This window comes from Hypomesus nipponensis, chromosome 21, assembly GCF_054491055.1.
Source record: "Hypomesus nipponensis isolate SF chromosome 21, ASM5449105v1, whole genome shotgun sequence".
Lineage (NCBI taxonomy): Eukaryota > Metazoa > Chordata > Actinopteri > Osmeriformes > Osmeridae > Hypomesus > Hypomesus nipponensis.
This window is the reverse complement of record NC_140381.1, coordinates 561,059-584,610: the sequence shown is the minus strand read 5'-3', so window position 1 is coordinate 584,610 and position 23,552 is coordinate 561,059. Positions and strand designations below refer to the sequence as shown.

The window sequence follows — 23,552 nt, the reverse complement described above, 5'->3', positions numbered from 1 at the left end:
TCTCATCCTCTCCTCTTCTCTCCTCGTCTTCTCTCCTCCTCTCCTCCTCCTCTCCTCTCCTCTCCTCCTCTCCTCCTCTCCTCTTCTCCTCTTCTCCCCTCCTCTCCTTTCTCTTGTTGTCTTGGTGTTGACAGCTTGTTGTTGTTGTTGTAATTTATGTTGTTGCTATTGTTGTTGATGTTGTCAGGAACCCGTCCTCCTGGGGCAGGAAGACTCTAGATGATCTGGGTGTTCTGCCTCTCTACCTCAGCAGCAACTTCTACCAGCGCTTCGACAGGGTGAGAGAGTGTGCTTGTGTTAGGGTTAGGGTAAACAGGATTTTGAATGAGACTGAATTGAATACAGGAGTAGCCATACGTGTATGTACCTGCATGAGTGTTAAACTGTGTTCCTCTGCCAGGCGACGAAGCGTGAGTTCCTGAAGTCCTTCCTGAGAAACAACAGCCTGAGCCGGAGGAAGAGGAGGATAATGAAGACTGCCATTCGCCAGTCCAACAAGAGCCTGACCAAACGGGCCATAGGTTAGTTACCTCGGTACATAGGTACTAACCCTAACCCTAACCCATAGGTACATAGGTACTAACCCTAACCCTAACCCATAGGTACATAGGTACTAACCCTAACCCTAACCCATAGGTACATAGGTACTAACCCTAACCCTAACCCATAGGTACATAGGTACTAACCCTAACCCTAACCCATAGGTACATAGGTACTAACCCTAACCCTAACCCATAGGTACATAGGTACTAACCCTAACCCTAACCCATAGGTACATAGGTACTAACCCTAACCCTAACCCATAGGTACATAGGTACTAACCCTAACCCTAACCCATAGGTACATAGGTACTAACCCTAACCCATAGGTTCATAGGTACTAACCTTAACCCATAGGTACACGCTGGCTGTTCTGTTTATCCCCCCTCCCTCCGCGATCTCGGAAATATGGTCTGATTGCAGTAAACACAGTCTGACTGCAGTAAACATAGTCTGACTGTCATAAACACAGTCTGACTGCAGTAAACACAGTCTGACTATCATAAACACAGTCTGACTGCAGTAAACACAGTCTGACTGCTGTAAACACAGTCTGACTGCAGTAAACACAGTCTGACTGATCTAAACACAGTCTGACTGCTGTAAACACAGTCTGACTGTCATAAACACAGTCTGATTGCAGTAAACACAGTCTGACTGCAGTAAACAGTCTGCCTGTCATAAACACAGTCTGACTATCATAAACACAGTCTGACTGTGATAAACACAGTCTGATTGCAGTAAACACAGTCTGACTGTCATAAACACAGTCTGATTGCAGTAAACACAGTCTGACTGGTTGTTTGGTGCCCCCCCCCCTCCAGACCCGAGGATGGACGGCTGCATGGTGGGGGAGATCACCCAGATCATCATCAACGACGACACCTTCCCCTTCGACTACGACGTGGCCCAGTTCAACAGCTGCCTCAGTGTTGCCGTGGTGAGGGACAACCTGGCAGCCATCACTGCTAAGGTGGACCAGGAGGAATACCTGAGCATCGTACTGAACAAACTCAGACAGGTAGGAACACCTGAGCATCATACTGAACACACTCAGACAGGTAGGAACACCTGAGCATCATACTGAACACAGACAGGTAGGAACACCTGAGCATCATACTGAACACACTCAGACAGGTAGGAACACCTGAGCATCATACTGAACACAGACAGGTAGGAACACCTGGGCATCATACTGAACACACTCAGACAGGTATGAACACCTGGGCATCATACTGAACACAGACAGGTAGGAACACCTGAGCATCATACTGAACACAGACAGGTAGGAACACCTGAGCATCATACTGAACACAGACAGGTATGAACACCTGAGCATCATACTGAACACAGACAGGTATGAACACCTGGGCATCATACTGAACACACTCAGACAGGTAGGAACACCTGAGCATCATACTGAACACACTCAGACAGGTATGAACACCTGAGCATCATACTGAACACAGACAGGTAGGAACACCTGAGCATCATACTGAACACACTCAGACAGGTAGGAACACCTGGGCATCATACTGAACACAGACAGGTAGGAACACCTGGGCATCATACTGAACACAGACAGGTATGAACACCTGAGCATCATACTGAACACACTCAGACAGGTAGGAACACCTGGGCATCATACTGAACACAGACAGGTATGAACACCTGAGCATCATACTGAACACAGACAGGTATGAACACCTGGGCATCATACTGAACACAGACAGGTATGAACACCTGGGCATCATACTGAACACACTCAGACAGGTAGGAACACCTGAGCATCATACTGAACACAGACAGGGTGTGTGGATGGGATGGGGGGAGGAAGGAGGGAAGGGGAAGAGGAGGGAGGAAGGAGGAGGGAGGAGCCTAATGTCAGACAGGAAGTGTTGACTGTAGTGATGCCTTGGTCCAGGCCTACTCCCCCACCATCCCAGAGATGAGCGTCCAGGTGCTCGGCCCTGCCTCCCGCCTGGCCACTAGTGATGACATCAGCATGTGGAACATCACCAAGATCGACACGCTCTCCGCCCTCATGAACCCTGCCGACGGAGACTGGTCTGCTCCCATGGTAACCATCCGGTTCTGGCTGGTTCACACTTACATATCATTCATCTGGTGCTGGGCAGCTCTTGTACATTGCTTTGGATAATAGTTTATCAAATGTGCTCGATGCAGGCTCAGGCCATTTCTGCACCCTCTCTCTCTTGCATACAGTTCCTATCTCTGTCTTATGAAGCCATAAAAAGGCCAACAAATATATAATTATTTGTGTCTGTTTTCGCCTGTGTGTGTGTCTGTGTTCGCCTGTGTGTGTGTCTGTGTTCACCTGTGTGTGTGTCTGTTTTCGCCTGTGTGTGTGTGTCTGTGTTTGCCTGTGTGTGTCTGTGTTCGCCTGTGTGTGTCTGTGTTCGCCTGTGTGTGTGCGTGTCTGTGTTCGCCTGTGTGTGTGTCTGTTTTCGCCTGTGTGTGTGTCTGTGTTCGCCTGTGTGTGTGTCTGTGTTTGCCTGTGTGTGTCTGTGTTCGCCTGTGTGTGTCTGTGTTCGCCTGTGTGTGTGTGTGTCTGTGTTCACCTGTGTGTGTGTGTTTGGGTTTGCCTGTGTGTGTGTTTGTGTTTGCCTGTGTGTGTGTCTGTGTTCGCCTGTGTGTGTGTCTGTGTTCGCCTGTGTGTGTGTCTGTGTTCGCCTGTGTGTGTGTGTGTGTGTGTCTGTGTTCGCCTGTGTGTGTGTGTGTGTGTCTGTGTTCGCCTGTGTGTGTGTCTGTGTTCGCCTGTGTGTGTGTGTGTGTGTGTTCGCCTGTGTGTGTGTGTCTGTGTTCGCCTGTGTGTGTGTCTGTGTGGCAGGCCAAGGCCATCATCTCCAAGTACCTGAGCAGTGGGCGGAGCCTGGGCAGTGCAGAGCTGACTGCTATTGGAGGAGACAATCTGTGCTCCCTGGACGCCAGTGTTCTACAGAGCATCACCCCAGACAGCCTCAGGTCAGAGGTCGGGGGTCAGGGTTAGGGTGGGGTGGTCTGTAGGATCTTGGATCCTGAGAGAGATGTTCTGGCTAGTAAAGATGTTCTGTTCATTGAGGGTGGAGTGGAGATGTGAGATACAAGGTTGTGTGATGACATATTATGAGGTGCAATGACTTGTGCTAAGATGTTATGAAATGTTATGAGGTGCAATGACTTGTGCTAAGATGTTATGACATGTTATGAGGTGCGATGACTTGTGCTAAGATGTCATGACATGTTCTAATACGAGATGTGATGAGATGAGGTCAGACCATGTGATGTTCTGTATGTGATGGAGTCATGTTGTGTATGTGATGGAGACATGTTGTGTATGTGATGGAGTCATGTTGTGTATGTGATGGAGTCATGTTGTGTATGTGATGGAGTCATGTTGTGGATGTGATGGAGTCATGTTGTGGATGTGATGGAGTCATGTTGTGGATGTGATGGAGACATGTTGTGTATGTGATGGAGACATGTTGTGGATGTAATGGAGTCATGTTGTGGATGTGATGGAGACATGTTCTGTACGTGATGGAGTCATGTTGTGTATGTGATGGAGTCATGTTGTGGATGTGATGGAGTCATGTTGTGGATGTGATGGAGACATGTTGTGTATGTGATGGGGACATGTTCTGTATGTGATGGAGTCATGTTGTGTATGTGATGGAGTCATGTTGTGTATGTGATGGAGTCATGTTGTGGATGTGATGGAGTCATGTTGTGGATGTGATGGAGACATGTTGTGTATGTGATGGAGACATGTTGTGGATGTGATGGAGACATCAAATCAAATCAAATCAAATTTATTTGTATAGCCCTTTTTACACGCAAGCATGTCACAGAGGGCTTCACATACGCCCATAGAACTGCCCCTCAACCAACCTAAACCCTCAAGGAGACATGTTGTGTATGTGATGGAGACATGTTGTGGATGTGATGGAGACATGTTGTGTATGTGATGGAGACATGTTGTGTATGTGATGGAGTCATGTTGTGGATGTAATGGAGTCATGTTGTGTGCCCTGCAGCAAGACCCCAGCACTGAGCCTGGGTTCCTGCTCTCAAGAGAAGAAGAACATTCTGTTCACCACGGCAACATCTGCTTTCTCCAGAGCCAGAGATGGAACTGTGTCTGCCACAAGCTACCAGCTCACACAGCCTTACCTGGGTACACACACACACACACACATCCATACCTGGGTACACACACACACACACACACACACATCCATACCTGGGTACACACACACACACACATCCATACCTGGGTACACACACACACATCCATACCTGGGTACACACACACACACACACACATCCATACCTGGGTACACACACACACAGCCATACCTGGGTACACACACACACACACATCCATACTTGGGTACACACACACACACACACACACACAGCCATACCTGGGTACACACACACACACACACAGCCTTACCTGGGTACACACACACACAGCCTTACCTGGGTACACACACACACACACAGCCTTACTTAGGTACACGCACACACACACAGCCTTACCTGGGTACACACACACACACACACAGCCTTACCTGGGTACACACACACACACACACAGCCTTACCTGGGTACACACACACACACAGCCATACCTGGGTACACACACACACACACACAGCCATACCTGGGTACACACACACACACAGCCATACCTGGGTACACACACACACACACACACAGCCTTACCTGGGTACACACACACACAGCCATACCTGGTTACACACACACACACACACACACACACACACCTGGGTACACACACACAGCCATACCTGGTTACACACACACACACACACACACACACACAGCCATACCTGGGTACACACACACACACAGCCTTACCTGGGTACACACACACACACACAGCCTTACCTGGGTACACACACACACACACACAGCCTTACCTGGGTACACACACACATACCTGGGTACACACACACACACACACACACAGCCATACCTGGTTACACACACACACACACACACACACACACAGCCATACCTGGGTACACACACACACACAGCCTTACCTGGGTACACACACACACACACAGCCTTACCTGGGTACACACACACACACACAGCCTTACCTGGGTACACACACACACACAGCCATACCTGGGTACACACACACACACATACCTGGGTACACACACACACACACACAGCCATACCTGGTTACACACACACACACACAGCCATACCTGGGTACACACACACACACAGCCATACCTGGGTACATACACACACACATACCTGGGTACACACACATCTACACTGAACCCTCTACACACAGACACTCTTCACCCCAGCTCCCTGTCTTGACCAGCTGAGTGTGTTCCTGGTCTGTCCTCTAGGTGGCGCCACCCCCTCCTACATAAAGAGTCTGTCAGCCTCCAACATCAGCATGGATCTGGCCACCTTCACCAGCCTCAGTCTGGACACTGTCCTGGTATAAACACACACACACACCCACAAACACACACACCAGCCTCCGTCTGGACACTGTCCTGGTACACACACTCACACACACACACAAACACACACCAGCCTCCGTCTGGACACTGTCCTGGTACACACACTCACACACACACACAAACACACACCAGCCTCTGTCTGGACACTGTCCTGGTACACAGCCACACATGTAACCTGCACGATGAACTGGTTAAACTCACTTCGTATGTGTGTGTGTGTAACTGCAGGCCCTGAGTGTGAGTGAGGTGCAGGGCCTGCTGGGGTCCAACCTGCCCCAGCTGAGGAGCTATGAGAACGTGAGTGTGGTCCGGAGCTGGGTGTCCACACAGTACCAGTCAGACCTCAACACCCTGAGCCTGGGCCTGACCGGGGGCAAGGCTGACCCTACACCCACCATCTTCAGCCCCAACACCACTCTGGTCTCCACTACGGGTTCCATGGCTGGAACTACTGCTGGTTCTACTGCTGGACCTACTGCTGGTTCTACTGCTGGTTCTACTGCTGGTTCTACTGCTGGACCTACTGCTGGACCTACTGTTGGTTCTACTGCTGGACCTACTGCTGGTTCAACTGCTGGATCTACTGCTGGACCTAATGCTGGTTCTACTGTTGAACCTACTGCTGGACCTACTGCTGGATCTACTGCTGGACCTACATCTGGACCTACTGCTGGATCTACTGCTGGACCGACTGTTGGACCTACTGCTGGTTCTACTGCTGGACCTACTGCTGGATCTACTGCTGGACCTCCTGCTGGATCTACTGCTGGACCTACTGCTGGACCTACTGCTGGACCTCCTGCTGGATCTACTGCTGGACCTACTGCTGGACCTACTGCTGGGTCTACTGCTGGACCAACTGCTGGTTCCATCACAACTGCAGGATCTACTGCCACTACTGGTGAGTTGGTTCTGCTCTTGGTTTTTTGTCACTAGTACGTTCTCACTATTAGATTAAGTTAGACATTCTGATGTGTTCTCATTGAGGTTGTGTTCTGTGTTCTGCAGGAAGTGGAGTTGGCAGAATCTCACCCTCTCAGATCCTGTTCCCCCTCCTTCTCCCGCTCGTCATCCTGCACACACTGAAGTGATGTCACAGCCATGTTGTGTACACGCACTTCAGTGATATCCCAGCCTCATAATACACTTACATTTACATTTTGTCATTTAGCAGACGCTCTTATCCAGAGCGACTTACAGTAAGTACAGGAACATTCCCCAGAGGCAAGTAGGGTGAAGTGCCTGGCCTAAGGACATAACGTAGTTTGCACGGCCGGGAAGCAAACCAGCAACCTTCTGATTAATAGCCCGATTCCCTAACCACTCAGCCATAATGAAGGATGTATTCTAGTAATTAACCAGATTCCTATCAAAGGAAATGAAAAACAAAACCATATACAGTTCACAAAAACCCTCTGTTGTCAAAACAAATCAGAACAAATCTTCTTCTGTTATTTATGCTGTATTTTCTTTTTCCTGTTCTTCTTTTGTTCATAATAACAGTAATAATAATAATATCATCTGTGGGAGCCAAATGTTATTTTTTGTTAGTTTTTTGGAAATCTAATATGTAGAATATATTCATAATATCGTATAAAGTGTAAAGGGTAAATGAAGGGTTAAACACTATAGGACTTCTTGTAAGTATGACATCACCACTGTCCTCCTGTGATGTCACCGCCACCTTCCTTATATTCTGAATCTGTCATCAAATAAAGACAAACATGTCACTCATCAGATGTCATACAATCTATTTTATTGTCCGTCACAAAATATTTAGACAGATTTAACATGTGTTCAAGATTTGGTGAGGGGGGGAGGGAGGGAAACATTATGTCTGTGTGTATGTTAAGGCCTGTCCAGGAAGGTTATAATGCCTGTCCAGGGAGGTTATAATGCCTGTCCAGGGAAGTTATAATGTCTGTCCAGGGAGGTTATAATGCCTGTCCAGGGAGGTTATAATGCCTGTCCAGGGAGGTTATAATGCCTGTCCAGGGAGGTTATAATGCCTGTCCAGGGAGATTATAATGCCTGTCCAGGGAGGTTATAATGCCTGTCCAGGGAGGTTATAATGCCTGTCCATGGAGGTTATAATGCCTGTCCAGGGAGGTTATAATGCCTGTCCAGGGAGGTTATAATTCCTGTCCATGGAGGTTATAATGCCTGTCCAGGTTATAAGCGCTTGTGGACCCCCAGCAGGGCCTTGCAGGAGGGGCAGGAGTGTTGGGCATTGCGGAGGCGATCCACACAGAAGGGAATGAGACAGCAACCCAGCACAAACCTGGGGGAGCAGAGGAGAGACTGCTTACACACACACACTCGCACACACATGCACACACTTCTACACACACAGACCACACACACGCATGTACCCGCATAGGAACAGGCCTCCACAGAAGAGGTAGGTAAGCAGGCCGGCCGAGTAGTCCACCTGGGAGATGACCACCTGCTGACAGGAGGGGCAGGTAACCTGCACTGGCCTGGAGGATAGGGGGCCCAAGGGCACTGGGGGGGGGGGGGCAAGATTTAATATGCAGTGAATAGAATAGGAAAGTGGACATTAGAATGTAATCTAAAATAAAGGAAGAGAATAGAACAGGGAGAGAGAGGAGAAAGGAGAGAGAGAGAGAGAGAGAGAGAGAGAGAGAGAGAGAGAGAGAGAGAGAGAGAGAGAGAGAGAGAGAGAGAGAGAGAGAGAGAGAGAGAGGAGAGGAGAGGAGAGGAGAGGAGAGGAGAGGAGAGGAGAGGAGAGGAGAGGAGAGGAGAGGAGAGAGAGGAGAAGAGAGGAGAGGAGAGAGAGAGAGGAGAAGAGAGGAGTGAGGGGAGGGGAGAGAGAGGAGAAGAGAGCAGAGGAGAGAGAGGAGAAGAGAGGAGAGGAGGAGAAGAGAGGAGTGAGGGGAGGGGAGAGAGAGGAGAAGAGAGCAGAGGAGAGAGAGGAGAAGAGAGGAGAGGAGAGAGAGGAGAAGAGAGGAGAGGAGAGAGAGGAGAAGAGGGGCAAGGAGAGGAAAACAGGTGTGACTTGATATATAACAAGTTCACCAGAAAACAGACACTGACCTGCAGGAATCTGTGAGTTCGCCATGAACAACTCTGTGGATTCAGGGTTCTGTAGTCTTGACCAACCGACAGGAAGAAAAGAACTGTCATCTCTCTCCCTGCCTCCCTCCCTCCCTCTCTCTCTCTCTCTCTCTCTCTCTCTCTACCTCCCGCTCTCCCTCCCTCCCTCCCTCAACCCCTCTACAGTGTTAGGACTTTGGACAGTAGTTTTAGAAGAAGCTCTTCTCTGTGTTTCCTGATTCCATTCACTAGAAACACGAGACATACCTCTGTTACAGCCTGAGTGTAAGACAGAGAGTGTGTGTGCGAGTGTGCGTTAGTGTGTCATGTCTCTCACAGTCTCTCCCTGAAATGAGTAGCACATGGTCCTGCTTAATCTGGTTAGGCTAACAAAGCCCCATCTGTTTTGCCCCCCCCCCCCCCCAACACACACACTGACACTCGGTTGCAGTCGTTGACTTAGTTATCGTTAGACCAACACCCTTCACGAGTTTCACAGGGACTTTTATTTTGAAGAAAGAAAATCGCTGCGCTTTAGCGGAAGTAGCGGAAGTTACGTACGTCATTGAACAACAGAGGAGTACAATTGTCGGTCACAGTTGAGTTTTTAATCTGTATGTTTAACAACATTTTGCCTACACTTCTCAGATGTAGAGTGCGTTCTTTTGACATTTTAAGGAACATGATTCCCTCAAGGACTATTCCCGGCTGACGCGGACACCGCGTGTCTGTGTTGTGTCACTGTTTGTGGTTCGGTTCTCTGTCGCAGAGTTCTCTGTATCGTCCGGCGCCTCAACAGTAAAGTTTACGGTATAATGATCACGTTCCAGTTTACCGTTCTGCAAACCGGAGCACCGAATCGGTGCCTCCTCCTAGAAACGTGCAAGCGATGCTATCTTAATGTAGCAGTACGAAGAGTTCACGGTCCACCGGCACTAACGAACACATCACCGCCAGTACACCGCATAGAGAACCGGCGGTCGGACCTCCGGTACACAGTCCCCTCGATTAGACGCAGTTCTACCGAGTCACCTACCAAAGTCAGGGTTCGTTTCGCACCGAGTCCCACAGGTAAGAACCAGCACGTGACGACTCCGTTTAGTCCCCAAATCCAGCAGTTTGCTCGTTATACATCTCCGATTGTGCCGTTTATCAACCAAGTGTTGACCGTCTGGCTCTAGGGCTGCTTCACCTGGGCGGGCTCCGCACCGCGTTGTACAACTACCTGTTCGCGAAGAAGTACGGAGGAACGTTTATCCTGCGCATGGAAGACACAGACCGGACCCGGCTAGTACCGGGGGCGGCGGAGTCTATTGAAGACATGCTGGAGTGGGCCGGTAAGAGACAGTCATACCTACACACACACACAGTGGTACTATTGGCACCACCTTACATTGAACATCTTTTGGTAGTTGATCTTGTGCTTTTAAATAATATACTCTAATCTCCATCCTTTTCAATCACCCCCCCCCCCCCCCCCAGGTATCCCTCCAGATGAAAGTCCCCGTAGAGGCGGGGCTTATGGGCCCTACCTGCAATCCCATAGGCTGCCGCTCTATGCCAAGGCTGCTGATAGGCTAGTGCAGTCAGGCCACGCCTACCGCTGTTTCTGCACCGTTCAGCGTCTGGAGCTGCTGAAGAGAGAAGCTGTACGACAGGGACAGACTCCACGGTACACACACTATACACACACACCACGGTACACACACACACACCACGGTACACACACACACACCCCCCTTCCCCCTCACGGTATGGTGTTAATAAGGTGTGTGTGTGTCAGCTATGATAACCGGTGCAGGCACCTGCGAGCTGAGCAGGTGGAGGACAGGCTCTCTCAGGAGGTTCCTCACGTCATCAGGTTCCGTCTAGAACCAGGGGTGGAACCCTTCCAGGACCTGGTGTTTGGGTGGACGCGACACGAGGTGGCTCAGGTCAGACAGCCCGGGAGGGAAGGTGGATAGCATAACCTGTGTGTGTGTGTGTGTATCATACCTGTGTGTGTGTGTGTGTCCTACCAGTATGTGTGCGTGTGTCTGTGTGTGTATCATACCTGTGTGTGTGTATGTGTATCATACCCGTGTGTTTGTGTGTCCTACCAGTGTGTGTCTGTGTGTGTGTATCATACCTGTGTGTGTGTGTGTGTGTACCATACCTGTGTGTGTGTGTGTCCTACCAGTATGTGTGTGTGTGTGTATCATACCTGTGTGTGTGTGTATCATACCTGTGTGTGTGTGTGTGTGTGTATCATACCTGTGTGTGTGTGTGTGTCCTACCAGTGTGTGTGTGTGTGTGTGTGTGTGTCATACCTGTGTGTGTCTGTGTGTATGTATCCTACCTGTGTGTGTGTGTATCCTACCTGTGTGTGTGTGTGTGTATCCTACCTTTGTGTGTGTGTATCCTACCTGTGTGTGTGTGTATCCTACCTGTGTGTGTATGTATCATACCTGTGTGTGTGTGTGTGTATCCTACCTGTGTGTGTGTGTATCCTACCTGTGTGTGTATGTATCATACCTGTGTGTGTGTGTGTATCCTACCTGTGTGTGTGTGTATCATACCTGTGTGTGTGTGTGTGTGTGTCAGGTAGAAGGAGACCCGGTGGTGCTGAAGGCAGACGGCTTCCCCACTTATCACCTGGCCAGCGTGCTGGACGACCACCTGATGGGGGTGACCCACGTTCTGCGAGGCTCTGAGTGGCTCATCTCTACCCCCAAACACCTGCTGCTGCACCGTGCCCTGGGCCAGGCCCCACCCACTTACGCCCACCTGCCCCTGCTGGCCAACCAGGATGGCAGCAAGCTGTCCAAGAGGCAGGGGGATGTGAGTGTCCAGAGGTACCGGGCAGAGGGAGTCCTGCCTGAGGCCCTGCTGGACACCATCACACACTGCGGATCTGGCTTCACCTGTGAGGAGGAGGGGGGGTCTGGCTTCACCTGTGAGGAGGAGGAGGGGGGGTCTGGCTTCACCTGTGAGGAGGAGGGGGGGTCTGGCTTCACCTGTGAGGAGGGGGGGGGGTCTGGCTTCACCTGTGAGGAAGAGGAGGGGGGGTCTGGCTTCACCTGTGAGGAGGAGGAGGAGGGGGGATCTGGGTTCACCTGTGAGGAGGGGGGGGGGTCTGACTTCACCTGTGAGGAGGAGGGGGGGGGGTCTGACTTCACCTGTGAGGAGGAGGGGGGGGGGTCTGGCTTCACCTGTGAGGAGGGGGGGGGGGGTCTGGCTTCACCTGTGAGGAGGAGGAGGGGGGGGTCTGGCTTCACCTGTGAGGAGGAGGAGGGGGGGTCTGGCTTCACCTGTGATGTTTTCTGATGTGGTGTGTGTGTTTCAGCTCATCGTATGGGCCGCAGCTTGCAGGAGCTGGTCTCAGATTTCAACCCTTCTAAGATCACCACCCACTCTGCCCTGCTGGACCTGAACAAACTACCTGAGTTCAGCAGGTACACACACTCACACACACATGTATACACGCTTACGCTCTCTCTCACACACACACACTCACACTCTCTCACACACACACCTGTACACACACCCACTCACTCTCTCAAATCACACACACATACCCCTCCGTCTCCATGGTAACCTGTCTTGTCTCCAGGATCCACCTGCAGCGGCTGATCGAGGACGAGCAGCGCTGTGATTGGCTGGTGAAAGATCTCCGGGGGCGTGTCCAGCAGGCCTATGGAACCCAGATCCAGGGAGTGGAGCAGGAAGTGCTGCACATTGATTACATCACACGCATTCTCCACCTGCGAAAGGTAACCACAACGACGATATCACACATACCCAAGTCAATCACCCAATGTTCCTGAGATTGTCTCTCCTCTTCTCATCCCTCCATCCCTCTCTCCTCTTCTTGTCTCTCCTAACCCCCCCTCCCAGGGTCATGTCTGCTCCCTGTCAGAGCTGCTGTCTCCCCAGTACAGCTACCTGTGGCTGCGCCCCACCCTCTCCCTCCAGCAGGTGGCAGCACTCAGCCCAGAGCCCGGACACATCACCTCTCTGGCCCTGCGGTGGGTCACACACACACACACACACACATATACACACACAGTGAGTATACAGTACTGAGTGTTATGGTGTGTATCTAGGTTGGTGGAGGAGCAGGGAGTTCAGTGGTCAGTGCAGCCCCTGGGGGTGGAGCTTAAGGCTCTGTCTCAGAAGACCAGAAGAACCAAGTACAGAGACACCATGAAGCTGCTGCGCCTAGCTCTCAGTGGTCTGCAGGTACACACACACACCATGCTGCAGCTAGCTCTCAGTGGTCTGCAGGTACACACACACACCATGCTGCAGCTAGCTCTCAGTGGTCTGCAGGTACACACACACACCATGCTGCAGCTAGCTCTCAGTGGTCTGCAGGTACACACACACACCATGCTGCAGCTAGCTCTCAGTGGTCTGCAGGTACACACACACACCATGCTGCAGCTAGCTCTCAGTGGTCTGCAGGTACACACACACACCATGCTGCAGCTAGCTCTCAGTGGTCTGCAGGTACACACACACACCATGCTGCAGCTAGCTCTCAGTGGTCTGCAGGTACACACACACACCATGCTGCAGCTAGCTCTCAGTGGTCTGCAGGTACACACACACACCATGCTGCAGCTAGCTCTCAGTGGTCTGCAGGTACACACACACACCATGCTGCAGCTAGCTCTCAGTGGTCTGCAGGTACACACACACACCATGCTGCAGCTAGCTCTCAGTGGTCTGCAGGTACACACACACACCATGCTGCAGCTAGCTCTCAGTGGTCTGCAGGTACACACACACACCATGCTGCAGCTAGCTCTCAGTGGTCTGCAGGTACACACACACACCATGCTGCAGCTAGCTCTCAGTGGTCTGCAGGTACACACACACACCATGCTGCAGCTAGCTCTCAGTGGTCTGCAGGTACACACACACACCATGCTGCAGCTAGCTCTCAGTGGTCTGCAGGTACACACACACACCATGCTGCAGCTAGCTCTCAGTGGTCTGCAGGTACACACACACACCATGCTGCAGCTAGCTCTCAGTGGTCTGCAGGTACACACACACACCATGCTGCAGCTAGCTCTCAGTGGTCTGCAGGTACACACACACACCATGCTGCAGCTAGCTCTCAGTGGTCTGCAGGTACACACACACACTTGAGGTGGAACAGATACCATGTGAAGTTGTGCTTTATGCCTTACCTCTTTCTCTCATCCCTCCATCACTCTCTCTACGTCCTCCTTCTCTCTCTGCTCTCCTCTCTAAATCCTACCCCTCTCTACCTCCTGCCTCTCTCTGCTCTCCTCTCTAAATCCTACCCCTCTCTACCCCCTCTCACCCCCCTCTCTCTCCCCACAGCAAGGCCCCAGCGTAGCAGAGATGATGGTTTGTCTCGGCCCCTCAGAAGTCACACATCGCTTCCAGAAACTTCTGCAGCTCTCACAGACTCAAACTCAATAAAACTTACAAAAAAAAACCGTATTTAGTTGGTTTTGGTTTTTGTATGAAAGTTAAAGTTTCACTGTGGTGTTTGGGGCTCGTGCGTATCCCGTGATATTCATCTAAATGTAATATTTGTGTGGCATTTCATAGTCTAAAGTGTGACTTCTGCGAAAAACCACCTCTGTATTTCCTCTTTTGTTTACAAGTTTAAACCGTTCATCCGTTTCGAACGGTATCTGTCATGCCCTAGCTAGAAGGCGGGGTTAAACGTCTGACTTCAGACTTGGCGGAACGGGAGTCACATGTCGCGCGCTGGGTTGGGCTCGCGAGGTGACACTGCTGTTCGGAGAGACGGTTTGAAGACCGATAAGGAGACACCGAGGAGGAACGGAGAGGACAGTATAGGCTATGGCCATGGCGACGGGCGACAGTGGAGAAACGTTAGAGTCGTGGCTCAGTAAGTGAAAATTAAACTGCAGTAAAACTTCGTACAAGTTGTTCATTTCCACTTTTTGTATTGTTATGTGTTGTTTTGTTTGACACATCGTATATGGACCGAGACTGGATCAGAATAAGATATTTGCTGAACCTACTGTTGAACATGAGTAAGATATTATATTCAATAACAAGTGCCCGTGAATTAAGGAAGTTCTGTCTGCAGACGTCTGCCAACATAGCTGTCAGCTGACAATTCTCCAACAAAGTTCGGTATCGTCTTATAACGTTGAACACCTTGTTATAAAACTCTTGTAGTCAACCATGTGATTACAACCATCGCATTTCCTCTATTCCTTTACGGATGAGTTGGTTTTGAAGATAAGATTTCGTAAACGAAGTTTTGTTCACGGACATCTAGCTATATCATATTTGGAACAGGAAGTTCTACCGTGCGCCCCGTCGTGCATGCGCTTCAACCGATATTACCCTGTAACTTCAGCGTTTCGTTGTTGTGAAGCCCTCACGCATGTTGTGCTCAGAAGGCACAGCTGCGCGAGTACCTCCAGATAACCCCGAACCTACTGAAATGCAAACCTCTCTGTCCCTCTCTCTCCCTTCCCCCCTCTCTCCCCCTTCCTTCCTCTCTCTCTCCCTTCCTCTCTCTCTCCCCCTTCCCCCCTCTCTCCCCCTTCCCCTCTCTCTCCCCCTTCCTTCCTCTCTCTCTCCCTTCCTCTCTCTCTCCCTTCCTCTCTCTCTCCCCCTTCCTCTCTCTCTCCCCCTTCCCCCCTCTCCCCCCTTCCTTCCTCTCTCTCTCCCTTCCTCTCTCTCTCCCCCTTCCCCCCTCTCTCCCCCTTCCTTCCCCCCTCTCTCTCTCTCTCTCCCCCTTCCCCCTATCTTTCTTTCTCTCTCTCTCTCTTTCTCTCTCTCTCTCTCTCTCTCTCTCTCTCCCCCTTCCCCTCTCTCTCCCCCCCCCCCCCTCTCTCTCTCTCATCCTCTCTCTCTCCCCCCCAGACCAAGCCACAGACCCCTCCAACCTAGAGCTCAGGTGGGACTGCATCCAGGGATTCTACCAGCTGGTCAACACACATACAGATGGGTGAGACAGGGAGGGAGGGGGCAAACAGACAGGTAGCTGACAGGCAGACAAACAGGCAGGTAGCAGACAGACAGACAAGGAGGTAGCAGACAGACAGGCAGGTAGCAGACAGACAGGCGGGTAGCAGACAGACAGGCGGGGGTAGCAGACACAAGCGGGTAGCAGACAGACAGGCAGTTAGCAGACAGGCAGGTAGCAGACAGACAGGCAGGTAGCAGACAGACAGGCAGATAGCAGACAGACAGGTGGGTAGCAGACAGACAGGCAGTTAGTAGTCAGACAGGCGGGTAGCAATCAGACAGGCAGATAGCAGACAGACAGGCGCATACAGACAGGCAGTTAGTAGACAGACAGGAAGGTAGCAGGCAGGCAGGTAGCAGACAGACAGGCAGGCAGGTAGTAGACAGACAGACAGGCGGGTAGCAGACAGACAGGCAGGTGGGTGTGTGTACCACATGTCTGTGTGTGTTCTATGGTATGTGTATGTATAAACAGTATATATATACTAGGTGTGTATAAACAGTATATATATACTAGGTGTGTATAAACAGTATATATATACTAGGTGTGTATAAACGGTATATATATACTAGGTGTGTATAAACAGTATATATATACTAGGTGTGTATAAACGGTATATATATACTAGGTGTGTATAAACAGTATATATATACTAGGTGTGTATAAACGGTATATATATACTAGGTGTGTATAAACAGTATATATATACTAGGTGTGTATAAACGGTATATATATACTAGGTGTGTATAAACAGTATATATATACTAGGTGTGTATAAACGGTATATATATACTAGGTGTGTATAAACAGTATATATATACTAGGTGTGTATAAACGGTATATATATACTAGGTGTGTATAAACAGTATATATATACTAGGTGTGTATAAACGGTATATATATACTAGGTGTGTATAAACAGTATATATATACTAGGTGTGTATAAACAGTATATATATATATATACTAGGTGTGTGTGTGTGTGTCTTTAGTCCCCAGGTAGCTACCAGACTGCTGGCACACAAGATCCAGTCTCCTCAAGTCAGAGAGGCTCTGCAAGCTCTCACTGTAAGAACACACACACACCATAAACACACACACACCATAAACACACACACACCATAAACACATGCACACACACACACCGTAAACACATGCACACACACACACACCGTAAACACATGCACACACACACACACACCATAAACACATGCACACACACACACCGTAAACACATGCACACACACACACCATAAACACATGGCTAATTGTCAAAGCTGATATTCCCAACATTCCAGTGTTTCCACAGGGTTGTCATGGTTATCTTTTGTCGTCATGGTAATCAGTAATTCTGTCTCTGGATAGTCAGGTGATGGTGAATGTAAGGTTGTTTAACTTCCAGTTTGGATCGTGCAGACACTAAATCACTTCCTGTAAAATCCTCACATCATTTCCTGTTCTTGTGTGTGTGTCTCATGCCAGCGTTCTCCTGTGTTCTCCAGGTTCTGGAGGCTTGTATGAACAACTGTGGCCAGCGTTTCCACAGCGAGGCCACTAAGTTCCGCTTCCTCAACGAGATGATTAAAGTCCTCTCTCCCAAGGTAGCCCTGACCCCTGATGCTTACACTTGCAGTGACACCTAACCCCTATAAGAATCCTAATACTTAGTAGATTACAGCTGAACTGAGATGATGACATGATGACCATGATGCACCGACCACAGGACTTTAAAGAGTGGTCACCTTAGTGAAGAGTTCTGTTTGTGTGTGTCTGTCCTGTGTGTGTGTCTGTCCTGTGGTGCCAGTACCTGGCCCAGTGGAGCCCAGAGCAGGTGAAGGAGAAGGTGAGAGAGGTTCTGTACAGCTGGACTGTGTGGCTGAAGGATCTGCCCAAGGTCCAGGAGGCCTACAGTATGCTGAAGAAACAAGGTACACTGGAACGCTAGAACCCTGAAGAACATTAGGTAGAACTCTCTACATTGATATTTTCTTAACTTAGCATATTCTTTTATCTAAAGCGACATACAAATAGTGCACGCTTGTGTGTGTGTGTCCTGTGTGTGTGTGTGTGTGTCCTCAGGTCTGGTGAAAAAGGACCCTGTGCTGCCAGTCACCATGGTGATGCCCCCCCCTTCCAAGAGGGCCCAGGACTCTGTCTTTGACCAGGAAGACAAGGCCAAGGTGTGTGTGTCAGGGTGTGTGTGTGTTAATGTGAATTTCTTGTTGTTTTCTGTAGATAACATTGTGTGTGTGTGATGGTGTGTGTTAGTTACTGGCAAGGTTACTGAACAGCAATCGTGCTGAAGACCTACAAACAGCCAACAGACTGATCAAGCATACCATCAAAGAGGTGAGGGCCCCCCCTTACAATGTGAGTTGGTTGTGATGTATGCTGAAAATAGTCCTAATAATTTTGGGGGGATTTTGAATGGAAGTGCCAACCAAACCACAGCAATGGACACTAAATTATTTTTATTTTAGTTTGTGCGGAACCACATATTGCTTTAGTTGTGGTCCCTGTCTATTTCAGTTCACATCTTATTTTTAGTTCACCATAGCAACCTTGGTGTGTGTGTGTGTGTGCAGGAGCAGGAGCGTGTGGACAGGGTCTCCAGGCGAGTGTTTGTGCTGGAGGAGGTGGAACGCTGCACCAGGGAACTCACCACTCTCCTGGACTGTGGAGCCTCCACACTGTACTCAGAGCACATGAAGGTGTGTGTGTGTGTACGCTGCCTGTGTGGGAGAAATTGATGTCATTGGTGTTTGTGTGTGAGAACTTTTTTGAGAGTGTGTGTGGACGACCCCCTGCTGTGTGTGTGGACGACCCCCTGCTGTGTGTGTGGACGACCCCCTGCTGTGTGTGTGGACGACCCCCTGCTGTGTGTGTGGACGACCCCCTGCTGTGTGTGTGGACGACTCCCTGCTGTGTGTGTGGACGACTCCCTGCTGTGTGTGTGGACGACTCCCTGCTGTGTGTGTGGACGACCCCCTGCTGTGTGTGTGGACGACCCCCTGCTGTGTGTGTGGACGACTCCCTGCTGTGTGTGTGGACGACCCCCTGCTGTGTGTGTGGACGACCCCCTGCTGTGTGTGTGGACGACTCCCTGCTGTGTGTGTGGACGACTCCCTGCTGTGTGTGGACGACCCCCTGCTGTGTGTGTGGACGACCCCCTGCTGTGTGTGTGGACGACTCCCTGCTGTGTGTGTGGACGACTCCCTGCTGTGTGTGTGGACGACTCCCTGCTGTGTGTGTGGACGACTCCCTGCTGTGTGTGTGGACGACTCCCTGCTGTGTGTGTGGACGACCCCCTGCTGTGTGTGTAATCTCCCCCGGCGTCACACACCCCTGTGTGTTCACGGTGGCCCCACCCCCTTCCTGCAGGCCCTGTACGAGCGCTGTGATAGGCTGAGGCCCAGCCTGTTCCGCCTGGCCAGCGACACTGTGGACGATGACTCGGCTCTGGCTCAGATCCTCTCGGCCAATGACGAGCTGACGCAGGCGGTGAACGCCTACAGAGACAGGGTGGCGACCAATGGGAAGGATGCGGGGGAGGGGGGAGGGGCCAAGCAGAACGGTAACCATGATAACAGAGGTTGGTCGATGTTTTTATATCCTGTGTGTGTGTTTTCCTGTCTTCTCCTCTACAAGGGTTCAACCTCTCTCTCCTTCTCTCCCCCTCCCTCCACCCCCTCTCTCTCTCCAGATTCCCTCAGTCCCAAAGAGATAAAGAGTTACCACCTGATAGACTTGTCATCTCTGGACTCAGTCTTCCCTCCTCCCCCCTCCAGCCTCCTCCCCCGCTCTTCCTCCCTCCCCCCTCCTACCTCCCGCCCTCGGCTGGAAAGCAACCTTCTCAGTCTGGAAGAAGAACTCAACACTCTGGGTAGGTGTGGATATGCTCTCTCTTTGTCTCTCTCTCTGTCTTTCTGCCTCTCTCTCTTTCACTCTATCTCCCCCCTCTCTCCCTCTGCCTCTCTCTCTCTCTCTCCCTCTCTACTCCCTCCCTCCCTTTCTCCCTCTCTCTCTCCCTCCCTTTCTCCCTCTCTCCCTCTGCCTCTCTCTCTCCCTTTCTCTCTTCTCACCTTCTCATTCTATAGCTCTTTCTCCTCTCTCCATCTCTCTCCATCTCTCTCTCCATCTCTCTCTCTCTCTTCCCCTCTCTCCCGCTCTCTCTCTCTCTCTCTCTCTCTCAGGTCTGGATGATGGCAGCACCAGGTCCTTCCCAGGAGACTTGTTGCAGGTAACTGAGTCAGCTGATGGGAGCATCAGGTCCTTCTCAGGAGACTTACAAATACAAAGATAGTATTAAGACTATAAAGTTGTCTTGGCCCAACTCTGATCATAATCTATGATTCCCCCTATCTAGCTCTGTGGCTCTGTGTCTGAGCAGGCTGGAGAGAGGGCCCACTGCAGGGCGGGGGTGTCCAGAAGGAGAGAGCCCTGCCTGGTGGCTCGAGGTGGAGAAGGGGGAGGGTCCTGGGAAGACTGCTGGTGAGGAGGGGGAGAGAGGGAGCAGGAGGGAGGGGGAGAGAGGGCAGGGTGAAGAGAGAGAGAGAGCAGGGTGAAGAGAGAGAGGGCAGGGTTAAGAGAGAGAGAGGGCAGGGTGAAGAGAGAGAGAGGGCAGGGTGAAGAGAGAGAGGGGGCAGGGTGAAGAGAGAGAGAGGGCAGGGTGAAGAGAGAGAGAGAGCAGGGTGAAGAGAGAGAGAGAGCAGGGTGAAGAGACAGAGAGGGCAGGGTGAAGAGACAGAGAGGGCAGGGTGAAGAGAGAGAGGGCAGGGTGAAGAGAGAGAGAGGGCAGGGTGAAGAGAGAGAGAGAGAGAGAGAGCAGGGTGAAGAGAGAGAGAGAGAGAGCAGGGTGAAGAGAGAGAGAGAGCAGGGTGAAGAGACAGAGGGCAGGGTGAAGAGAGAGAGAGAGCAGGGTGAAGAGAGAGAGAGAGAGAGCAGGGTGAAGAGAGAGAGAGGGCAGGATGAAGAGACAGAGAGGGCAGGGTGAAGAGAGAGAGGGCAGGGTGAAGAGACAGAGAGGGCAGGGTGAAGAGAGAGAGGGCAGGGTGAAGAGAGAGAGAGGGCAGGGTGAAGAGAGAGAGAGAGAGAGCAGGGTGAAGAGAGAGAGGGCAGGGTGAAGAGAGAGAGAGAGCAGGGTGAAGAGAGAGAGAGAGAGAGCAGGGTGAAGAGAGAGAGAGGGCAGGATGAAGAGACAGAGAGGGCAGGGTGAAGAGAGAGAGGGCAGGGTGAAGAGACAGAGAGGGCAGGGTGAAGAGAGAGAGGGCAGGGTGAAGAGAGAGAGAGGGCAGGGTGAAGAGAGAGAGAGAGAGAGCAGGGTGAAGAGAGAGAGAGGGCAGGGTGAAGAGAGAGAGAGGGCAGGGTGAAGAGAGAGAGAGGGCAGGGTGAAGAGAGAGAGAGGGCAGGGTGAAGAGAGAGAGGGCAGGGTGAAGAGAGAGAGAGGGCAGGGTGAAGAGAGAGAGAGAGAGAGCAGGGTGAAGAGAGAGAGAGGGCAGGGTGAAGAGAGAGAGAGGGCAGGGTGAAGAGAGAGAGAGGGCAGGGTGAAGAGAGAGAGAGGGCAGGGTGAAGAGAGAGAGAGAAGGGTGAAGAGAGAGAGAGGGCAGGGTGGAGATAGAGAGGGCAGGGTGAAGAGAGAGAGAGGGCAGGGTGAAGAGAGAGAGGAAAAAGGGGGAGAGAAAAGAGGCAGAGGAGGAAGGAAGAATGAAGAGAGGGATGAGAAGAGTGACAGAGAGGGAAACATCAAGGGTTTTCATTTGTTCATTTATTTATATACATTCCCACATGATTGGCTCTTCTCTTTCCAGGGCGGTTCCTCCGACTCAACCAATCAGTTTGTCAGGATCTAGCCAGCCAATGAGGGTGTCTCTAGCAGATATCCATGTTCCTCTGGAGTCCATCAGACCTAGTAAATTCTAAACATTTTCATGAAATATATAAATTTTTGTAAAAATACATTCTATAAAATATTAAATTGAATTAAAAATCAAGTTGATGTGATGGAAATAAATAAATGGCAAAATGTGATTGTACAACATCCCCCTCTGAAAAATTATTCTTCCTGGTTGTCTCTGATAGGCCGACTGGAGCCAATCACGGTTTTCGACCAGAGAGGGGTACATGTCTCCCTCCATTTTGCCAAGGACACGCCCCCAGGACACTCAAATGTTGCCGTGGTGATCGTCTCCACGGTGAACACTTCCCCTCTTCCTGTGAAAGACTTCATGTTCCAGGCCGCTGTTCCCAAGGTAACGATGTCAGCTGACCAACGACCCTGTATTTCATCAGACCCTTCCTATAGTGGCGCCATCCTGTCTGTTTTGATTGACACCTTCCTCCTCCAATCAGACAATGCATGTGAAGCTGCAGCCCTCGCCTGGCCAGGACCTGCCCTCCTACAAGCCCCTCCTCCCCCCTGCCTCTCTCTCCCAGATACTGCTATTGGCCAATCCCCAGAGGGTGAGTAGAAAGGGGTTTGCTTTTGGCCAGGGTAAATGCATATTCTATGCAGACAGAGTGTAACAGTGCACTCCTCCCCCCAGCATAAGGTGCGTCTGCGGTACAGAGTGTCTCTTCTCCATGGCAACCAGCTGCTCAGAGAGACCGGGGAGCTGGAGGAGCTTCCAGACTGGTCTTGCTGGGTCGGACTCTAGATCCCTGACCTGACCCTTCTAGAACACTGACCTGACCCTTCTTGAACCCTGAACTCTGATCCTTCTAGAACCCTGACCTGACCCTTATAGAACCCTGACCTCTGACCCGTTCCTTCTAGAACCCTGACCTGACCCTTCTAGAACCCTGAACTCGGATTCTCCAAAACCTGTACCTTGACCCTTCTTGAACCCTGACCAGATCTTCCAGAACACCCAAAGAACCTTCTAAAATCCAAGCAGAACCTTTCAGAACCGCGCAAAGCAGTTTCTAGGACCTTCCACAAACTCAAAACCTCAAATGAAGACAGTATTGGAAACTTCATGAAGTCATGTTCTGAAAACAACCATGTGTGTGTGTATGTGTGTGTGTGTGAGTGTGTGTGTGTAACTCCTAGCACACTTGTAGAGCTCTGAGATCAACATCTATTTATTTAATATCTGAAGTGTTCATCCTTCTGTTCAGTCTGTCTGGGATCTCTTTCTATGCCTTTTGGTACTGTGTGTATGTGTGTGTGAGGAGGGGTGGGGATGGGGCGTGTAGGTGTGTGTGTGTGAGGAGGGATGGGGAGTGTAGGTGTGTGTGTGTGTGTCTCTGCATGACTACGCTTTGATGCCAAAACCCCCTATAGCCAACCAGCAGGACCTGTTTGGTCACCTGACTGCTGAATGAGGAAGTGTCTCTCAGGATCTCCTATGGGCTCATTAATAAAACATTTGATCTGAGGCATGTTCATTATTATTTATTGACATCAGCAGATTAAAATACACAATTCTTATTCAGTAAATGTGTGTAACACATATGTCA

The 23,552-nt window shown here is 50.7% G+C and overlaps 4 protein-coding genes across 7 annotated transcripts in view; 3 read left to right on the top strand and 1 right to left on the bottom strand.

Moving 5' to 3' along the window:
- Positions 1-7,795, top strand: part of mslnb (mesothelin b) — a 41,318-nt gene extending 33,523 nt beyond the window's left edge. The window contains 9 exon segments of the mRNA XM_084685889.1: positions 188-278; positions 401-525; positions 1,371-1,560; positions 2,464-2,619; positions 3,391-3,524; positions 4,577-4,716; positions 5,942-6,036; positions 6,290-6,962; positions 7,070-7,795. Of these exon segments, the coding sequence (XP_084542015.1) occupies positions 188-278; positions 401-525; positions 1,371-1,560; positions 2,464-2,619; positions 3,391-3,524; positions 4,577-4,716; positions 5,942-6,036; positions 6,290-6,962; positions 7,070-7,152 (1,687 nt within the window). The 3' untranslated portion in view covers positions 7,153-7,795.
- A 62-nt stretch (positions 7,796-7,857) lies between these two features.
- Positions 7,858-9,219, bottom strand: LOC146237218 (lipopolysaccharide-induced tumor necrosis factor-alpha factor homolog). Its single transcript, XM_084685904.1, has 3 exons — positions 9,119-9,219; positions 8,434-8,566; positions 7,858-8,342 (listed from the first exon to the last, which is right to left on the bottom strand). The coding sequence occupies exons 1-3, from the start codon at positions 9,141-9,143 to the stop codon at positions 8,234-8,236; spliced, it is 267 nt and encodes an 88-aa protein (XP_084542030.1). The 5' UTR covers positions 9,144-9,219; the 3' UTR covers positions 7,858-8,233.
- A 451-nt stretch (positions 9,220-9,670) lies between these two features.
- ears2 (glutamyl-tRNA synthetase 2, mitochondrial) lies at positions 9,671-14,578 on the top strand. Of its 2 annotated transcripts, XM_084686126.1 has the most exons (10): positions 9,676-10,189; positions 10,300-10,455; positions 10,601-10,790; positions 10,902-11,052; positions 11,702-12,023; positions 12,444-12,552; positions 12,711-12,870; positions 12,995-13,125; positions 13,204-13,339; positions 14,456-14,578. In XM_084686126.1, the coding sequence occupies exons 1-10, from the start codon at positions 9,934-9,936 to the stop codon at positions 14,555-14,557; spliced, it is 1,713 nt and encodes a 570-aa protein (XP_084542252.1). In that variant the 5' UTR covers positions 9,676-9,933; the 3' UTR covers positions 14,558-14,578. The 2 variants fall into 2 exon arrangements, with proteins under 2 accessions (XP_084542253.1, XP_084542252.1); XM_084686127.1 differs by lacking the exon at positions 13,204-13,339 and having other exon boundaries at positions 9,671-10,189.
- Positions 14,579-14,849: 271 nt separating this feature from the next.
- On the top strand, positions 14,850-23,470 carry LOC146237216 (ADP-ribosylation factor-binding protein GGA1-like). 3 transcript variants are annotated; one of them, XM_084686144.1, is made up of 16 exons: positions 14,850-14,996; positions 15,989-16,073; positions 17,087-17,162; positions 17,597-17,695; positions 17,899-18,022; positions 18,174-18,274; positions 18,363-18,443; positions 18,686-18,805; positions 19,476-19,686; positions 19,798-19,977; positions 20,288-20,334; positions 20,461-20,585; positions 21,902-22,002; positions 22,173-22,342; positions 22,443-22,553; positions 22,637-23,470. In XM_084686144.1, the coding sequence occupies exons 1-16, from the start codon at positions 14,948-14,950 to the stop codon at positions 22,745-22,747; spliced, it is 1,791 nt and encodes a 596-aa protein (XP_084542270.1). In that variant the 5' UTR covers positions 14,850-14,947; the 3' UTR covers positions 22,748-23,470. The 3 variants fall into 3 exon arrangements, with proteins under 3 accessions (XP_084542270.1, XP_084542271.1, XP_084542269.1); XM_084686145.1 differs by having other exon boundaries at positions 18,680-18,805; positions 19,476-19,668; XM_084686143.1 differs by having other exon boundaries at positions 18,680-18,805.
- Positions 23,471-23,552: the final 82 nt, after the last annotated feature.